Raw genomic sequence first — 16,144 nt, forward strand, 5'->3', positions numbered from 1 at the left:
GCTGGCACTTCCTGTATCTTGTGCATGATGCTAGAACTTGAAGTCTTATCCCAAGGCCTAGGTACCCATTCCTAAAACATCTGATTCCCCCACAGCTGCTCCTCTTGGAGTCTTCCCTTCAATTCAGAAAGATAACTCCACCCCCCAGTCATTCAAGTCCCAAACCTTGGTGTCATTCTCTCATGGCAACTCCTCTCTTGCTTTCACACCTTACCCTCAAAAAATATCTGACGGAATCAGACTTCAGCACCCCTATGGCTACAGGGCCCCAAGCAGCCGCTGTCTCCTGCCCGGAACCGCCAACAGCAGCCTCCCTGGTCTCTGCTTCCCCTCTTTCCCCGCTGTTGTCCCTTCTCCACATGTAGGAGATAGATCCTATTAAAACCTATTTAAATCGGGAGGGCGAAGTATTTTCCAGACATCCTACAGCCAGCGGCAGAGTGCAGAACAGAAACACGCCCATGACCTCAGATGTTCACGTGTGGAACCCTCTGCTATGATGTTTCAGGGCTGCCGCTAAGGCACCTGAAGTCGTTTCATGGAACACAGCCACTTCTTGCCTCATGGGACCTCCCAACATGGGGGGCAAGGGGGGGATTCGGCGGGGAAGGGGTTTCGTTCTCCAGACAACACAGGCCCGGTGAAGCCAGCCGGCGAAGTGTCAGAGCTGAGATCAGACCCAGATGGGACTCACTCATGACAGACAAGAACTTCCCCTTAAAAAGAGCAACAATCTTCCGGGAGCCCCCCAGACCCAGACTTCAGCAAATGGTGGTTAATGAAAACAGGCATTACAGCTTACCAGTTGGATAAATTATGAAATTTATTTATATTTCACCTTTTAAAAGCCAGAACATAACAAATGTCACTTTCTGGAAAGTCGTCTTATTAGAAATACGTGAAGTGCACTTAATACAAGGAACTCAGTTTCTTGGTGTCACCAGTGAGACCACCATCATCAGGTCCCGCAAATGAAGGTTTTGTCAAATTTCCCTCTAAACTTAGACTGAGATGAACTTCTTCCAGAAATTACAGTGAAGAATCTGACCATAACATCGGGGCCCTCCCAAGCAACAGCACATTAGAAGAAGTTACTTTGCCCCCAGAGGGCCCGTCTTTGCTGGGCCCTGGGCACGTGCAGCTCTCGCTGGCAGGGAGCGCGAGGCCCACAGCTCAGTGCACGGGCCCAGAGCCCCTTGTCATCTGAAACCTCAGCCACTGACCAGAAACAATGTCCATATTCAGACAAGAGATCTAACAAGGAAAAATGAACCTAGACCCAGATGCCTTCTGGTGGATCAGAAGCTCTGCTCCTACAGATTAGACAGCCCTTAGTCTCGTATTTATTAATATTCGTGAAACAGTCGAACTTCAGGTTTCCGAAGGTATTAGCAAAGCAAGTTTCCAGTGGACAGCTTCCATTACCAACTGCTCCCAGGAAGTGTGCTGTGCCTTCTGAACAGCGTGTCTTGTCAGAGACAGCAGCGGCGATACCAGATCTCCCCAACCCCTCCGCTTTAGAAGGCAGGTCTTCACACACCGACTTACGTGTTGAAACCAGTTTTATAAGGAAACCATTCGTGATAGAAAAGCAACACACAGTTTAATCTAAATTACCAAATAAAAGAACTAGTATCCACTGGAGCCCCCAAACTTCTTATTCATTTGAGGACTCCTTTTTGTGCTTCAAGGACAGGAACATAAGCAGGCTCCCCAGTAGAGAAGCAAACATAACCAAGTCACCGGAAAATACTTCATTAGTTTGAAAATCAGAACCAAAAAGCTATGGCCCACCCACCTCACTTAGCTGACCCTCCTCCCCACTTATGGATAAATGGAGTTTAACTTTCCTAAGCCAGGAACACTTACTTTCACTAAAAATACGTGGTTACACCTTTATCCTAAAAAGGCACCATGCAGGCATTTAAGATTGAACCAGTTAATCCTAAGGGTGTGCAGGAATGGTAGGAAAATATCACTAAGCAAAACTTCCAGCACCAGACCATGTTAAGTCCAGAACATTCACGCCAACAGGACGTGTGAAATGTTTCCCATGAGGTAACTCCAGCTTCTGGCAGCTGCTGCCAAGGACCAACTAACAGGAACTTGCACAGCACAGAAGGAGCTCCATCACTGATCAGATGCATTATTGCCAGAGCTCACACACCCCGGAGACAAGGAGAGGAGACGCTTGTCTCATCTGCGCTATTCATGACTCAGAAAAGGTCCTGGCTGGCTCAGAGGACCTGAGAGGTCAACATCGAACATGAGGCTCAAATGTGAAACAAGGACAGGTGGAGAAGCTGGGTTCCCTTCCAAAAAGGAGGCAGAAGCTGCAGGACGTGGCTGAGGAGCAAGACCAGACATGTGACAAGCAGGGTAAACAGTAGGGGAAAAGACCAAAGGAAAGGAGGGCTCTGATCTGGGGACCTGTTCCCCGTCGGCAGTGACCCTGTCCTAATACCACGGCTCACTTCCAGGTCTGTTGTACATTTAGGTGGAGGAGTCACACGTTTCCCGCGGAACATGTAATGGAAGCTCTGGAACACGAGCCCCAGCAGAGCCTGCTCACTGGTCGATGATGGAGCGCTGCAGCACCTGGTTCATCATGTCCTCTTCATCCACGTCGTAATCCTACGGGCAAAAAAGACGCTCGGCCTCAGCCAACTGTGCGCAGCTGCAAGAGCTCCCTTTCAGCTGGAGAAGCAGGGCATGTGAGCGGTGGCTCTGGAGGGGCCAGCTCCACAGTCCGCGATGCCGGCTGCATGACTCCGGGAAAGTGCTTGATCTCTCTGTGCCTCGGCTGCCTCATCCTGACGATGACCATGATGACGGCTCCCTCAGACGGAAGGGTGGGGACCAGAGAGCACCTGAGTGAAGCCTGGCACAGACCAAGCATTCAGACCTGGAGCGTTCTGAAGTAAAAGCAGCCTTTTCGATTCAATGAGGCAAAGCTATCTATTTGGGAATTGCAGCTGGCGTTGCTGGCTGCATTACCTGAGTCATACACCGCCCAGCTTGCAATTCCTTAGCAGAATCACTTCCATTACTTGCCTGGTTCCCGTGGGCACCTGAGCTTAAGCATCCTAAACCAGGTTCCATAACAGGTAGAAACCACATACTGAAGTGGACAAAAGTTTTGGAAAACATAAAATAAAAGCAAGCTTACTATATCTCAGTCTAGATGACTGGCCAGTTCATCTCCTTAAATACCACACAGCTGTCATTCCAGGAAGCCCATCACATCAGTGACAAAACTCACCAAGGGGGCCCACAGTTCTCCAGGTAAGAGAAGGGAGGGAGCTGTGCCACCCCCCGGGGGAAGGAGTTAAGAGCACAGGCTCCAGACTCACCACGAAAGTGTCGTAAGAAAACTGGTGCCGGCGCTGGATGTGCTCTATGAAGTTGGCGCTGCGGTAGTTAGGGTCTCCCCAGGGCATCGAGGCACATATCGGGCAAACCTTTCAATAAAGAAGCATGGTATCAGGTGCTGGATGTCTGAGCTGACATTAGCCCTCTGTGGCCTGTGTCCAGCCACCTTTCTTCCAGGACAGCTTTCCTGACCACCAGTCCAGGGCCTGGTCACATCTTCAAGTGCACATTCACATCCCAGAAGACACTGTCAGTCTCCCACTCGACTCAAAAGGCTTAGGCCATGATACCACCCATTTCTGATTCCCTGCTGAGGTGAGAACACTGTGTCAGCCTAGAAGGAGCCTAGACTACGACCTTCCAACCCAGCACACAAAATGATCTAAAAGCACAAAGAAAACCAAGGAAATGACAGATGAGCGACATCCCAAGGAAGTAAAACACAGCCTTAAGTGCTTATTTTTATAAAGTAAATGCTCAGATGAGGGGGCTCAGGCTAAAGAGCCTTCATACAAGAGATTGATTTGGGCTTTGAAGAGCGGGAGGTATTTGGAAAGACAAAGAGTACATGGCAACAAGCCAATTAGTCTGGCTAGAATGGAAAATTCACCGCGAGGGGCAGAGAGGAGTTGGAGGGGGGGAAAAGCAGGCATAAGTGGTCTGGCTTGCCAACGGAACCCCACCATCTACAAGGAAGATATGTGACAAAGGGGGCTGACATAAGATAAATATGAAATGGTGAAGGAGCTAGGCAGGCGGCTGGCGCTGTGGAGGAGAGCATAATCAGAACCAGAGTCTGGGGAGGAGGAGGCTTCCAAAGGGGAGGGCTGAAACACTGACATTTAAGGAGTTCTGCAGAAGGAGAGGGGCAGAACAGAGGACCAAGGGCTGAAGGACGTGAGGCTTCAACAGAGACAAAATAATCAGAGGGATTTCAAGAAGCCAAAGGAGGGAAAAAAAAAAGGACAAAAAATTAGGCTGCAGTACCAGATACCACAGAGTAGTTTAGCAATATCTATCAAAATTATGAGTGTACTTAACCTTTGACCAAATTAATCCATATCTAAGACTTTATTACTATTCTTTTTTTGTTAGGAAGTGGGATTCACTGATGGGCCTCAGTGAGGAAGGGACAGGGCCAAGGTCTCATGAGTGTCTCTGTCCAGGAGCCACGATTAGTGATGTATTTGACCCCAGAGCTATCTGGGATAAGCCACTTCTCAGCCACCATGTCTTCAGATTCATCCGCATTCAACTTAGTAAATCCTCACTCCTTGGAGATGCAGATTTCCTGGTGGCCAGGGCGCCTGAACTTGGCCCTGCACAGGGCCTCAATCACATGCTCCTCGTTCTGCAGCTTGGTGTGGATGGGCATGATGACTTCGCCAAGGGAAGACTCTGGCTACTGTGCCCAAGGGCCTTCCCAAGGCACCCTGTATACCTGTTTGGAGCCTAGACTGGGGACGGCCTGAGGCCGGACACAAATGTCCACTGGAAAGGGCTGTCTCCAAGGTCCCTTAGGGCAACCCGTACAGGCAACAGGCTGCATACACTACCAAGGAGGCTGCTCTCTGCAGCCATTGCACACCGGGCCCCCATGGAGAAAAGAGCACGGTCGGCTTAACTGGCTGCAGGCTAAGACTTTATTTTTCAGACATACGTAAATACAGGCAAAGGTATGTTAAAATCTATGACAGCCTTTACAAATGTACTATGAAAAACTTCAGAACTATAGGAAAGTAGACAATAGTTTGATAAACCATCCCTTATCCCCAACACCTAGATTTAAGTTTGGCATACTTACTTCAGCAAAAAATGAAGCATTTAAAAATAGGACACAACAATTCACCCTTAACTGTTTCAGAACAGTCCTAAAAATATGTGTTTCCCTTTACAAGTACAGTACTATTTATAACCTCACCCAACGATCAATTTTTTTTAGTAGCATTTAATATCCAGTCTTTAATCAAATTTTCTGATACCGTCTGGAAGTAACCTTGACGTTTATCAATAAGGGACCAGTTAAATCATGGTACAGACAAGTAATGGAAAACTGAGAAGCTCATTAAAAAAGAATCAGATCTACATGTACTGATGTGGACAGATGTCAACAACACTGGTTACAGTGTGTAGAAATGCGCTGTCACTTGCATCCAAAGGGGGACAAAAAAGGAGGACGCACATGAATCATACATTTGAAAGCTAGAAATGTCACTGGATGACATAACTGTATTTTCCACACACAGTTGAGCACTACTCAGAGGCCAATCAGCACCCGACAGAGGTGCCTCTGATGCTGTTAAGAGAGAACTGGTTTAGGAGCCAGGACACTGGGTTCCAGTACTGGTTCTGCACTAACCAGCTTCACAATGTGGGCAATCCACTTAGCATGGGTGGTACGCTGGTTTCTTATTCACTTCCAGAAATGAGTGCAGGGGAGACAGTGGTAGGAAATGAATTTGAGTAGCTCTATCATTTGATTTAACATCTGTTTTAGTTTTCATAATTACTAAAATAGTTGAGCTTATCTGGCTAACTTTAAAATGGAAAATGGGTAGTGGGAGCAGGTGGTGGTGTTTGTGTGTCTGTGTCTAAGCTCATTTGCTCTTGCAATTAGTAATTAGTTATTAAGAACCATAACTGAAACATCTTGAAGAAGCAGCTGAAAACCTGGCTTTGGGGTGTTTTTCATAGAACATATCATGCTTAGTGCAGACAAAGAATGTGTACTGAGCAGCTATTCTGGAATCATAGGGAAAGAAAATGTCTGGCCTCAGGCCGTCCTCAGTCTAGGCTCCAGACAGGTATACAGGGTGCCTTGGGAAGGCCCTCGGGCACAGTAGCCAGAGTCTTCCCTTGGCAAAGTCATCATGCCCATCCACACCAAGCTGCAGAACGAGGAGCATGTGATTGAGGCCCTGTGCAGGGCCAAGTTCAGGTGCCCTGGCCGCCAGGAAATCTGCATCTCCAAGGAGTGGGGATTTACTAAGTTTAATGCAGATGAATCTGAAGACATGGCGGCTGAGAAGTGGCTCATCCCAGATGGCTCTGGGGTGTGATGACCATTCCAGATTGGCATCTGCCTCAGAAACCTCAACACTCATCTATGTAATAAAGATACAGATCTCAGAAGGATGGGTATTAGTATCAAATGATGAGGCTGTTTATTTCTGAGAGAAAATAATCAGTTCCTTGTGACTGATCTCATGCAAGGTCGGCAGGCATGGTGTGGTGTTCTACTTTTACACTGAGTTTACTTTTATTATACAAAAATGACAAGTGGTAATATAATGCATTTCTCACATCCGAACATAAACTAAACTGCAAGAATATAAAAAATACTTGAATAACTGATGATATAGAGGGAACCAGGAGTCTAGGGGAAGGGGCCACAGTCCACTTCTTATTACAAGGAACTGACTACATACAAAGAAACAAATTTTAAAAATTGCAGCGAGGTGAGAGAAAACAAGGACTTAAGAAGACCAGCTGGGTCCATGGAGAATGTGATGCCAGCAGTGGACGCTGGACTCTAAAGGTATAAAGGAGAATACGGAAGAGACAGCAGCAGCTGACAAACCAAAGCCTGAAGGAAAAGAGAAACTGCAGGCTATATAGAGAAAACAGTGGATCAAATATTCCTCCCACCAATTAGACAGGGAAGATTGGGCATGTCTGAAGGAAAGCAAGTGTTAGGAGCGGGTAGAGAGATAAGCTGAAGGTGACAGGAGAGACATGGTGGGGAGAGGAAGCCTCAGGGGCAGGGCAAGGCCCTAGTCTCAGTCCTCTGCCTGGATCTGAGGATGTGGGCAGAGAAGAGGCAGACTTGCAAAGGAGCATTTTCCTCAGCACGAGGGAATGATAAGGACACAGAAGGAGGGGTGCACACTCAAGTGTTCACAGGAACCTGGCGGGAAAGGCAAACAAGCAAAGCAGGATGTCTGTGAGCCATCCCATCTAGAGGGGCCAGCACTACTCAGAACCAGCCAACTCTTGCCGGAACTTCTCATTTCTCAAATGTGGAGTATCAAGATTGAGAAATCTGCTAATTTTTAAAGTTTGGGGAAATGAAAATGGGTATGGGCCAGACAGGCTGCCAGTCTGTAACCTCAGAGATAGATCAGAGAGCTCCTGAGACAGAACAAACAGAGAAGAAAGGAACACACACCTGGTACTTGGAACTTAGTGAAAAGCAGGACTCACCATTATCTGTGGAAAAGATGGGGATAGTTCATGCCAGGAACTTAATGAAAAGAGAGTGCCCAGAACAGCCACCAGACAGTGTGTGTGTGTGCCTAGCGGCAATAGGGCCTGGCTGAAAACAGGGTGCTCGCTGGGCCAAGCCAGCCCAGTTCCCTAGTTTGGGGAGTTGGGAAAAGCAGAGAGAGAGGGGGTTCATCTGTGGAATCTGTCACAGCACAACATTAAGAGTCCAGGGAGCCCAGTGTAAAAAGTAGCTGTACTGACCAGAATTTGGACTTGGCAAGGAGTTCAATAGAGAAGATTCAAGGTATTCTCAAACAGACCAGCTGAATCTTAAGATTTAAGACAGAAAAACACCGAGTGCCATCAGGCCTAATTCTACTAGCAAAAACTCATGCAAATTCTCAAGTCTGTACACCATCTTTTACAGCAGTGGAGCTGAAGATCTGCTCATAAAACTAGCTACATAGTTCAACAGAAGCAGCGTGAGATAAATTGGAAAACAAACAAAACTATAGAGAAAGTTGTATTAAGACCTAGTCTGTCAATCACATTAAGAGGGAAGGGTAACACTGCTGAGATGGACCAAATTCAAACTTTTTTTTTTTAAAGAAAACTACATGTCAGCCTTGATATATAAATTAAATATCAAAGGACTGATAAGCACTTTCCTAATAATTTCATCTACATTCTCTTTCCCCACAACTATGAAGAAGCTACTCAAATGGCAGCTTTATGCAGACACCAGGGGATCCAAGTTAACATTACCAACAATGGGAACAACAAACATCACACGACCCACCTGATGTATACCCAGAAGATGTAGCCTCCCTGCTCGTGATCATGAAGAAACAGACAAACCCAAATTGAAGGACATTCTACAAAACAACTGGCCTGTCCTCTTTAAAAATGTCAAGGTCATGAAAGACAAAGAAAAACTGAGGACTAAAGAGACATGACACCTAAATACAACACACAGATCCAGGATTTTGGGGCCAGGGGAGATTGCTATGAAGGACACTACAATTGTTAAAATTTAAATATGAATCCCAAAGTAGGTATTAGATTGTATCAATGTTACAATTCCTGAATGTGAAAATCAAACTCACAAAAAAATGTGGTTTTCTAAGAAGACATTTACTTCTTCTTAGGAGATATGTGCTGAAGTATTTAGGGACAAAGGGTCATGATATCTGTAACTTACTCTCAAATGGTTAGCATAAAATATGTATATAGAGTATAGTTAAGCAAATATGGTAAAATCTTATTAATCTGTGACCCTAGGTAAAGGGTACATAGAGTTCATTTAACTAACCCTGTAATTTTTCTGTTAAGTTTGACTTTTTTTCCTCATAAAAATTCAAAAAACAACAACAAAAACCCACATAACAAAACAAAAAACTCAAGGAGTTACTCTTACCACAGATTTGGTGTCCGTGCTATGCAACAACCTGCAGTGTTCTACAAGTCCTTCTTGATCAAAATTCTTCTCGGGACAGTAAGGACAAGGGAAAGTATAACGGTTTGGGACATTTCTGGAAGATGAAAGGCAGGAAAAAAGAAGAAACCTCTCTGTGAGTAACTTTCCACATAATTTCAATCACTGTTCCCTCCCAAAAGGAGCAAAGTTCACTCAATGTGTCATGACAGAGGTTCTGATGATCACTTATGCATCAGGTCAAATGACTGAAAATAACAGATCAGCTAATATTTGAAGCGAACATGAGAGTCCTTCTCCACACCCATCCCAAAACAAAACCTTACATCAGCTTTAGCCAGCATAACAATTATACCGCCACTTTCCAAAACTCATGAAGAAAGACGTTCACCTAAGAGAGTGACAGAGTCATTTACCTTGGCTGAAGGGACACATCCTTGGTGGTGGCCTTCACACCTTCCATGATGTAATTCTGGTATTTGGAACAGGTAGCCACATGTGCACGGATCTTGGATAGGAAGAACTTAAGTAGGAAGAATCAGAGCCCACAAGTTAGTCAGGAACTTGTACCCAGTCCAACACAGTCCCAAAGTGAAGGCAAGATGAAAACTAGACCTATATCGCCCTGGAAAACAATCTCACCAGACTTCTGGCTATGCTGATGGGACTGAAACTCTGACTGTTGCAGGGTTTCTGTTAATACCAAGGCTGATGTTTTACGTGACCAAACGAGGCTATCTGCCTCCACTCTAAAATCACTCGCAGAGAGGTCTGCTTTATTCATGATATGCTCTCTGCTCACAGAGGCACTCCAAACCCAGTGAAGTTTTTAAAGTTTTCCACACTAGCACTTAAACTAATCTCCTTACGCAAGCCAAGAACCACATTCCATTATAAGTGCGGCAAAGAAAAGTGATGATTTACGTAAAAGGGATAAAGGCTAGTAATCCTAGTTAAACAATTATATCCTATCACCAGATTGTGATAAATGATCTTACAAAAAAAACCCAGAATCTGAATTCTATTTCTCTAATAAAATCTAGTCTTTGCAAGATGGAAAGAGAAAAGAAAACCCACAGAAGAGTGCTTCATCGCAGGTGATCTAAAAAGAAAGAAAAAGTGTAAGGAATGAAGAAAGAGGAGGTAAAGGGGAGATAAACATTTCTGGAGATATAATACAATACAATCACTAATCTTTAAAATGAAGAAAATCAAAAGCATACAGAAATTTTAAAAAACTCATCATGCATACATAAAGAAAGATGAAGGTAACAGGAAACTTTATTTCAGTATCTCGAGTTTCTAAATCAAAAGAAACTACAAGGAAAAATATGTTTCAGTATTTGAGCTCTGGCTTACCATGATACTTCTTTCTGTCTTACCTCCAGCTAAAGAACTTGACCTCAAGCTGTCTATCAAAGAGCTCCCAATTAAAAGGGACGGGAAAGAGCCCTACTCAGAACTGCAGCCACTGTGTACCCCTAGTGCTAAATCACTCTGAAAGGAAAGAAATAGTAAGGTATATCCATTTTATGGCTATCCATATTAAGGTGTTAAAGTAATGAAACTAAAATGCGAGGATGTCAAATAAGTCATTAAGTAAAAAAAAGTTTTCAAAAGTGAAAAGAACTTGTAGAAATATATATTATAGTATGATCCTATTTTGTAGAAATCTCACACTTGTGTTTGTCAATGGGCAGAAAAATATCTTGCAGCCTTCTAAATTGAAGCATTTTTAAAGAGGTCATCTCTGGAGTGGGGAACAAGCCTACATTAGTTTATATTTTTGTGTTGTCTGGAATTAATAAAATCATAATGATTTAAAAACCAATAATGCTGTGTATATCTCTTTGAAAATAAAATGTTGTATCCTGTGCAGTTACAACAGATGTTAAGATAAATATTCTTGACTCTAATATGGTCACACAAAAGAGTATGGATGCATTTCAAATGTTAGATATTGCTATTATAATCAAATGACTTCATATGACTTCAAATGACCTTTGCACTACAATTCCTCCTTGCCAAGTGCTAAAAAGTTGAACAAGTTTTATATCTTTAGTAATATACATTATAAAATTTCCCCTCAGGACTTCCGTGGTGTTCCAGTGGTTAAGACTCCACGCTTCCACTGCAGGGGGCGCGAGTTCCATCCCCGGGGTTGGGAAACTAAGATCCTGCATGCCAGGTGTTATGGCCCAAAAAAAAAAAAAAAAAAATTTTCCCCTCAAACTCATTGCAGCAGGTAACTTTGAGTCACTGACTTCATTTTATATTTTAAAAAATTAAGAAATATCATTCATTATATTCTAATTAAAACTGTGTATGCTGCTTTGGGAAAATGGGTCTTTTGCAGGAAAAAACTGGGACAACTGATTTCTATGGCTTTCAAAGCTAAACTATGTAATATACTAAACCAATTCTTAAAGGAAAAAAACCCCCACCACAACCAATTAAGGTTACCAAAATGCAAACAGCACAGCCACTGCCACAGATAACCAGCATGCACACGTGCTGTTAGTCACTTAGTCACGCTCTAACTTCAGAAACGACGTGGCAACAGATCTACATTTTACCCATCTTATAGAAAGACACTGACTCTTCCGTTTTACTTCCACATACATTTTTACGGCAGCCATGGCAAGAAGTCTCTGTGCTCTCAATCTGCCGCTCGAGCTCCACGGCTCGGACGCCAGGTGCCAGAGTGCTGCGACACACCCCACAGACAGGCTTCTTCGGCTTCAGACATTCCTGCAGGCATGCAGAGCAAAAGCTAGAACAAGACATACAGAGAACCTGCGTCATGCATCGTGGAGACAAGACAACAAAAATGGATAAACTTTTAAAATGACATCAATGAATAAAAAACAACTTGTTCCCTGCTCTTGATTCAAATACTGAGTCCTTCTGGGCAAGAAAAAGCGGGGGAGGGTGTTCCTTGCAACGAACACACAGGTCCAGCAACAGAAATAAATGCAAACTCGCATGACATGGCAGAAGGTGCTACGGCACAGTCTTCAGACCTTAGCCCCTGCCGCTGAGGGATCTTGGCGGGATCTCCTGAATTTCAGTTTCTCCTCTGTGAAGTGGAGATTGTAGTACCTACTTCTAGGATTGCTGGGAGGATGGATTATGCATAGCAGACTCTTACTACAGTGTCTAGCACATATGAAATGCACCACAAACAGACGCGGCTATCATTAGAGGTGAATGCAAAGCACTATGGAAACACAAAGTCAAGAGCAACAGTTGTGACCCAAGAAGGACAGAGCTGGTAAGACTTCAGAGGCAGCATCCGCGAAAGAGCCTTAAAAGAAAGAGTTCAGTGGTACAGGAGGGGAAGAATATTCCAGGCCCTTAAGACTTTTATTTCCTCAGATGCATCGTGAGTGTTTAACACCTTTCCTCATAAGCAGTAGGGAGACAGGTGTTTAAAACAAGGTAGCAACCAGACCAAATTCAAGTTTTAGAAAAATAACTCTGGCGTTATCATGGACAATAGAGTTGCTGGTTTAAAAAATTTTGTAGATGAGGAAAGGCAGAAAAGACTTGATGTAGAAGCCAAACAGATGGCCAAAGGCAAGAAACCATGAGGCAATAAAGAATTCAGGAAATGATTCAGGGGTAGAATCAGTAGGACTTGGTAATTTACTGAATTTGGAAAAGAAAAGAAGTCAAAGATGACCAACTTTCTGTCCGAAGCCTAGACAGGCGGTGATACTCAGATATGGTACAGAGAAGGAAGGAATAATAAAGCATGAAAATACCCTGGCTACATACTCAACCTGACAGACAAGATAACAAAATCTGCCAGGAAGAACTCAGGACATATAATCAAAGGTAATCTGTGCATCTGACCATTTTTTACTGTCTCTAAAAATTTTCTTCCTTTTTGTTATTTAGCTAGATGTTAAATGCTACTAGACAAAATTCTAAACCAGGATGGGAGAAAGTGAGGAGGTCTAATGATTCACAACCGAGGGCACAGTGGTGAACGAAACAAAATCCCTGTCATCGTGATGCTTATATTCCAGAGTAGGGGAAAACACAAGTGTTAACTCCAGATAGTGATTAAATATATGAAGGAAATAAAACAAGGCAAAGAGATCAGCTGCGGGGGAAGGGGGTCATAGAAAGCTTCTTTAAACGGGTAACAGTTGAGCTGAGACCTAAAATTATGAGGAGAGCCGCAAAGACGTGGATGAAAAGAGTTCCACAGAGACGACACCAAGTGCAAAGCGGGAACCAAAAGGTAGAAAGGAAGGTCTCTGAGGCCATGATGTGGTAGACCATGGGGAGAGGATAAGCGATGAGGTTAAAGAGGCAGATGGGGGCTTATGGCCATCACTTGTTGTACCTCTTCTCAAAGGCAGATCAATAGAGTACCCAAGAGAGCACAGAAGATCCCAGAGAGCATAATGAAATCAAACCCAGCTTGTAGATAAAAGAGGCTCAAAGCCTCCCTTCAAGCATACACCAAGATTCAGCTCAGAGATCAATATTCACAAGCCACTCTGTGCCCGAGTCATACCCTATGAACAAGCCTGCTTTTAAATGGCCCCTGTACCTTGGACTGGCTTTTAGTTTCCATTTCCTATTTATGGGCCTTTTTCTAGTTCAGCCTTCTAGATGCTCCACTTCCTGTTATAAGGCTACTTAGAAAATCCTTCTCTTGGGCACCTAGCCACCTGCCATTCTCCAGCTGTATTCCACTAAGTTGGAGGGGGATGTAAAATTCAAGGCTTGAAATAAAGTTTTATAAAGATCAATGCCCCACGCAGCCGGAGCTGCAGTGCTGCTCACTTCCAAGCACAAAAGTTAGCAAAAATCAACCAGGCAGAGCAAAAAGCACTTGGCTGGAGCTAAGGGAGACTTGGCTACCCTCACAGAGGTGTAGCCATCTGTCTTTAATCAGCATTGAGCTGATGAACACACGGAGCTAGTATGGTGAGCACAGAAAAGAGCCAAGGTTTGAATCCCAGTACTGCCCCCTGACCTCTGACCTAGGAAAGGTCCATCTGGCTCAAGGAAAACTCAAATTTTGCTTCTCTTCAGGTGGCAAATTGTGCTGAGTCAATCCTCTTTATAAATGTTAATTGTAAATGAAATCCACTGAATTAATCCAAAATTGGGTAAACATAATAATGAGGACTGATCCAAGGAAAAGAGGACTCAACCAGAAAGCTACCTAGGCTCCACTTCAACTTTCACAAAGTTTGCTTCCACCACTAATTTCTTAGTTCATTCGTTCCTTACTTGATCACTCCCCGTCCCCACCCCAGGTTTGATCTCTATAATACCTTCCCATTGCACAATGAGCTTTGACAAAAGTTTGAGCATTATTAGTACTTATTTATCATCAATTCACTGGACTGTGAACTCCGAGGGCAGAATCACCTTGTTTCCTACTGTGCCCCCAAATCTGGCACATAGTGAGCACACAAATATTTTAGCCAGCTGAACATAAGATTGGAAGATGGTTGCTCAGACACTACGCTGGGCACTTGGGACAGAAAGAGGCGCAAAACAGACCTGATCATTACCCTCGTGATCCCTAAGTTTTGCTCTGTGCAAGGATGGAGAAAGAAGCCCCAGGAAACAAGCAGGGAGGTAATTTAAATGGGGATGGTGACAAGGGAGGTAACTTAAACTGGGACTTGAAGTCTGGAAAGGATCTGGGATAGAGACAGGGGAGGTGCAAATGGGGCAAGAAGAGTTCCAGGCTAATTGAACTGCAAACAGGAACAGCCTGAAGCTAGAAAGAGCTTGGTGCACTTGAAGAAGCAAAAAGCAGTCAGTGTGCCTCAAGAGCCCTTGCCAGGTGCCAACTGTTCTCTGAACTGGCAAACAGACACCTGCAGTCCATCTGGGGAGAGTAGACAATGGTGAACCTGCCCTAAGTGAGCCTCAGTGCCCTCACCTGCAAGATGGCCTCCAACCCTCTTCCCCTGCTGTAGTGCTGCAGAAATAAGAATGCCCATGAGGTCCAGTAGGTGCCTATTGTGCCTACTGACCAACAGAGGGGTCCTAAGACCAATACCAAGATGATGCCCGTGACGCGCACTGGGGAAGGCCACAGAGGAAACTCCAACTCCCAGTAGCAAGAGGAAGGTAGCCACATTCTCTACAGTTCTTTCAACTTAAGCGTCTGATGTGTGTCTGATAGAGCAAGGCTTAGATTCAAACCCAGCCAACCTCAAAGCACCTACCCCAGAGCCTATACTGGACATTTTCACACACATCTCCTTCAGTCGTCATAAGCAGTCTATTAACAATATGGAGGCTTTATAATTTCAAATACAATGAAACAAACCTCGTACCCAAGTAGGAATGCTAACAATCCCTATCTGCCAACTCCCCACCTCTTTCACAGTGAAGGGCAGACTGGTCAGATCTACATCAAGACTTCCCTTTTGTTCTTTTGGTCTAGTCCGGCGTTTCCCCAACTGTAGTGAACATTAGCATTACTTGGCACAGCTAGACACATGACGCCATACACAGTGTACTTGAGGGGCCACGTACAGACTATTTAAGGGAAACTGACTCCCCAAGAGCCGACTTTAAACCCTACCAAACCCCCAGCAGGGTGCGACTCCACCATCGCGCGTGGGAAGGAGCCTGGTAGGCTGCCTGTAACACAGCAGGCGCTCAACAGAAGAGCGGGATACTTGGGAGTAAGCAGGGCGGAAGAGAAGACTACCCCGCCAACTTCCACGGGCCTCCAGGAACTCCATGTCCTCCCGCTCCCTCCTCGAGACCCTCCCTGCCAAGGCCTCGCTCCTCGGCTCCATTTTCCTCCCAGTCAGGCGCCCCCACGACCGGCCCCTGACCCTCCACTTACACGTGTCCACAGGGCACCTGCACCGGCTTCTCGTACACCTCTAGGCACACGGGACATGTGAAGCGGCCTAGGGGGTCGGCCTCCGCCGCCGGCCCTGCCAGCTGCGAACCACCATCACGGTCCGGCAGTTGCGCCGCCATCTTGCCGCCGCTGAGCGCAGAGCAACGGCGGCCGAGAAGCAGGAGCGCGCGGGGGAGGGGCTAGGGCGGGGCTTATGAAACGTGCGACGGACTGGGGGCGTGACTCACGGAACGTGCGTCGGGCTGGGGGCGGGGCTAGGGGGTGGGCAA

The 16,144-nt window shown here is 45.2% G+C and overlaps 1 protein-coding gene and 1 non-coding gene across 2 annotated transcripts; both read right to left on the reverse strand.

Annotated features, from left to right (window-relative positions):
* Window positions 1-801: 801 nt before the first annotated feature.
* Window positions 802-16,019, reverse strand: RNF114 (ring finger protein 114). The gene is made up of 6 exons (XM_024750317.1): window positions 15,855-16,019; window positions 11,636-11,786; window positions 9,430-9,536; window positions 8,996-9,110; window positions 3,354-3,461; window positions 802-2,634 (listed from the first exon to the last, which is right to left on the reverse strand). The coding sequence occupies exons 1-6, from the start codon at window positions 15,992-15,994 to the stop codon at window positions 2,569-2,571; spliced, it is 687 nt and encodes a 228-aa protein (XP_024606085.1). The 5' UTR covers window positions 15,995-16,019; the 3' UTR covers window positions 802-2,568.
* Window positions 4,872-5,006, reverse strand: LOC112403111 (small nucleolar RNA SNORA70). Its single transcript, XR_003003844.1, has one exon. It is a non-coding gene; the product is annotated as a small nucleolar RNA SNORA70 (small nucleolar RNA).
* Window positions 16,020-16,144: the final 125 nt, after the last annotated feature.

This window comes from Neophocaena asiaeorientalis, unplaced genomic scaffold (genome assembly GCF_003031525.2).
Source record: "Neophocaena asiaeorientalis asiaeorientalis breed wild unplaced genomic scaffold, Neophocaena_asiaeorientalis_V1.1 scaffold606, whole genome shotgun sequence".
Lineage (NCBI taxonomy): Eukaryota > Metazoa > Chordata > Mammalia > Artiodactyla > Phocoenidae > Neophocaena > Neophocaena asiaeorientalis.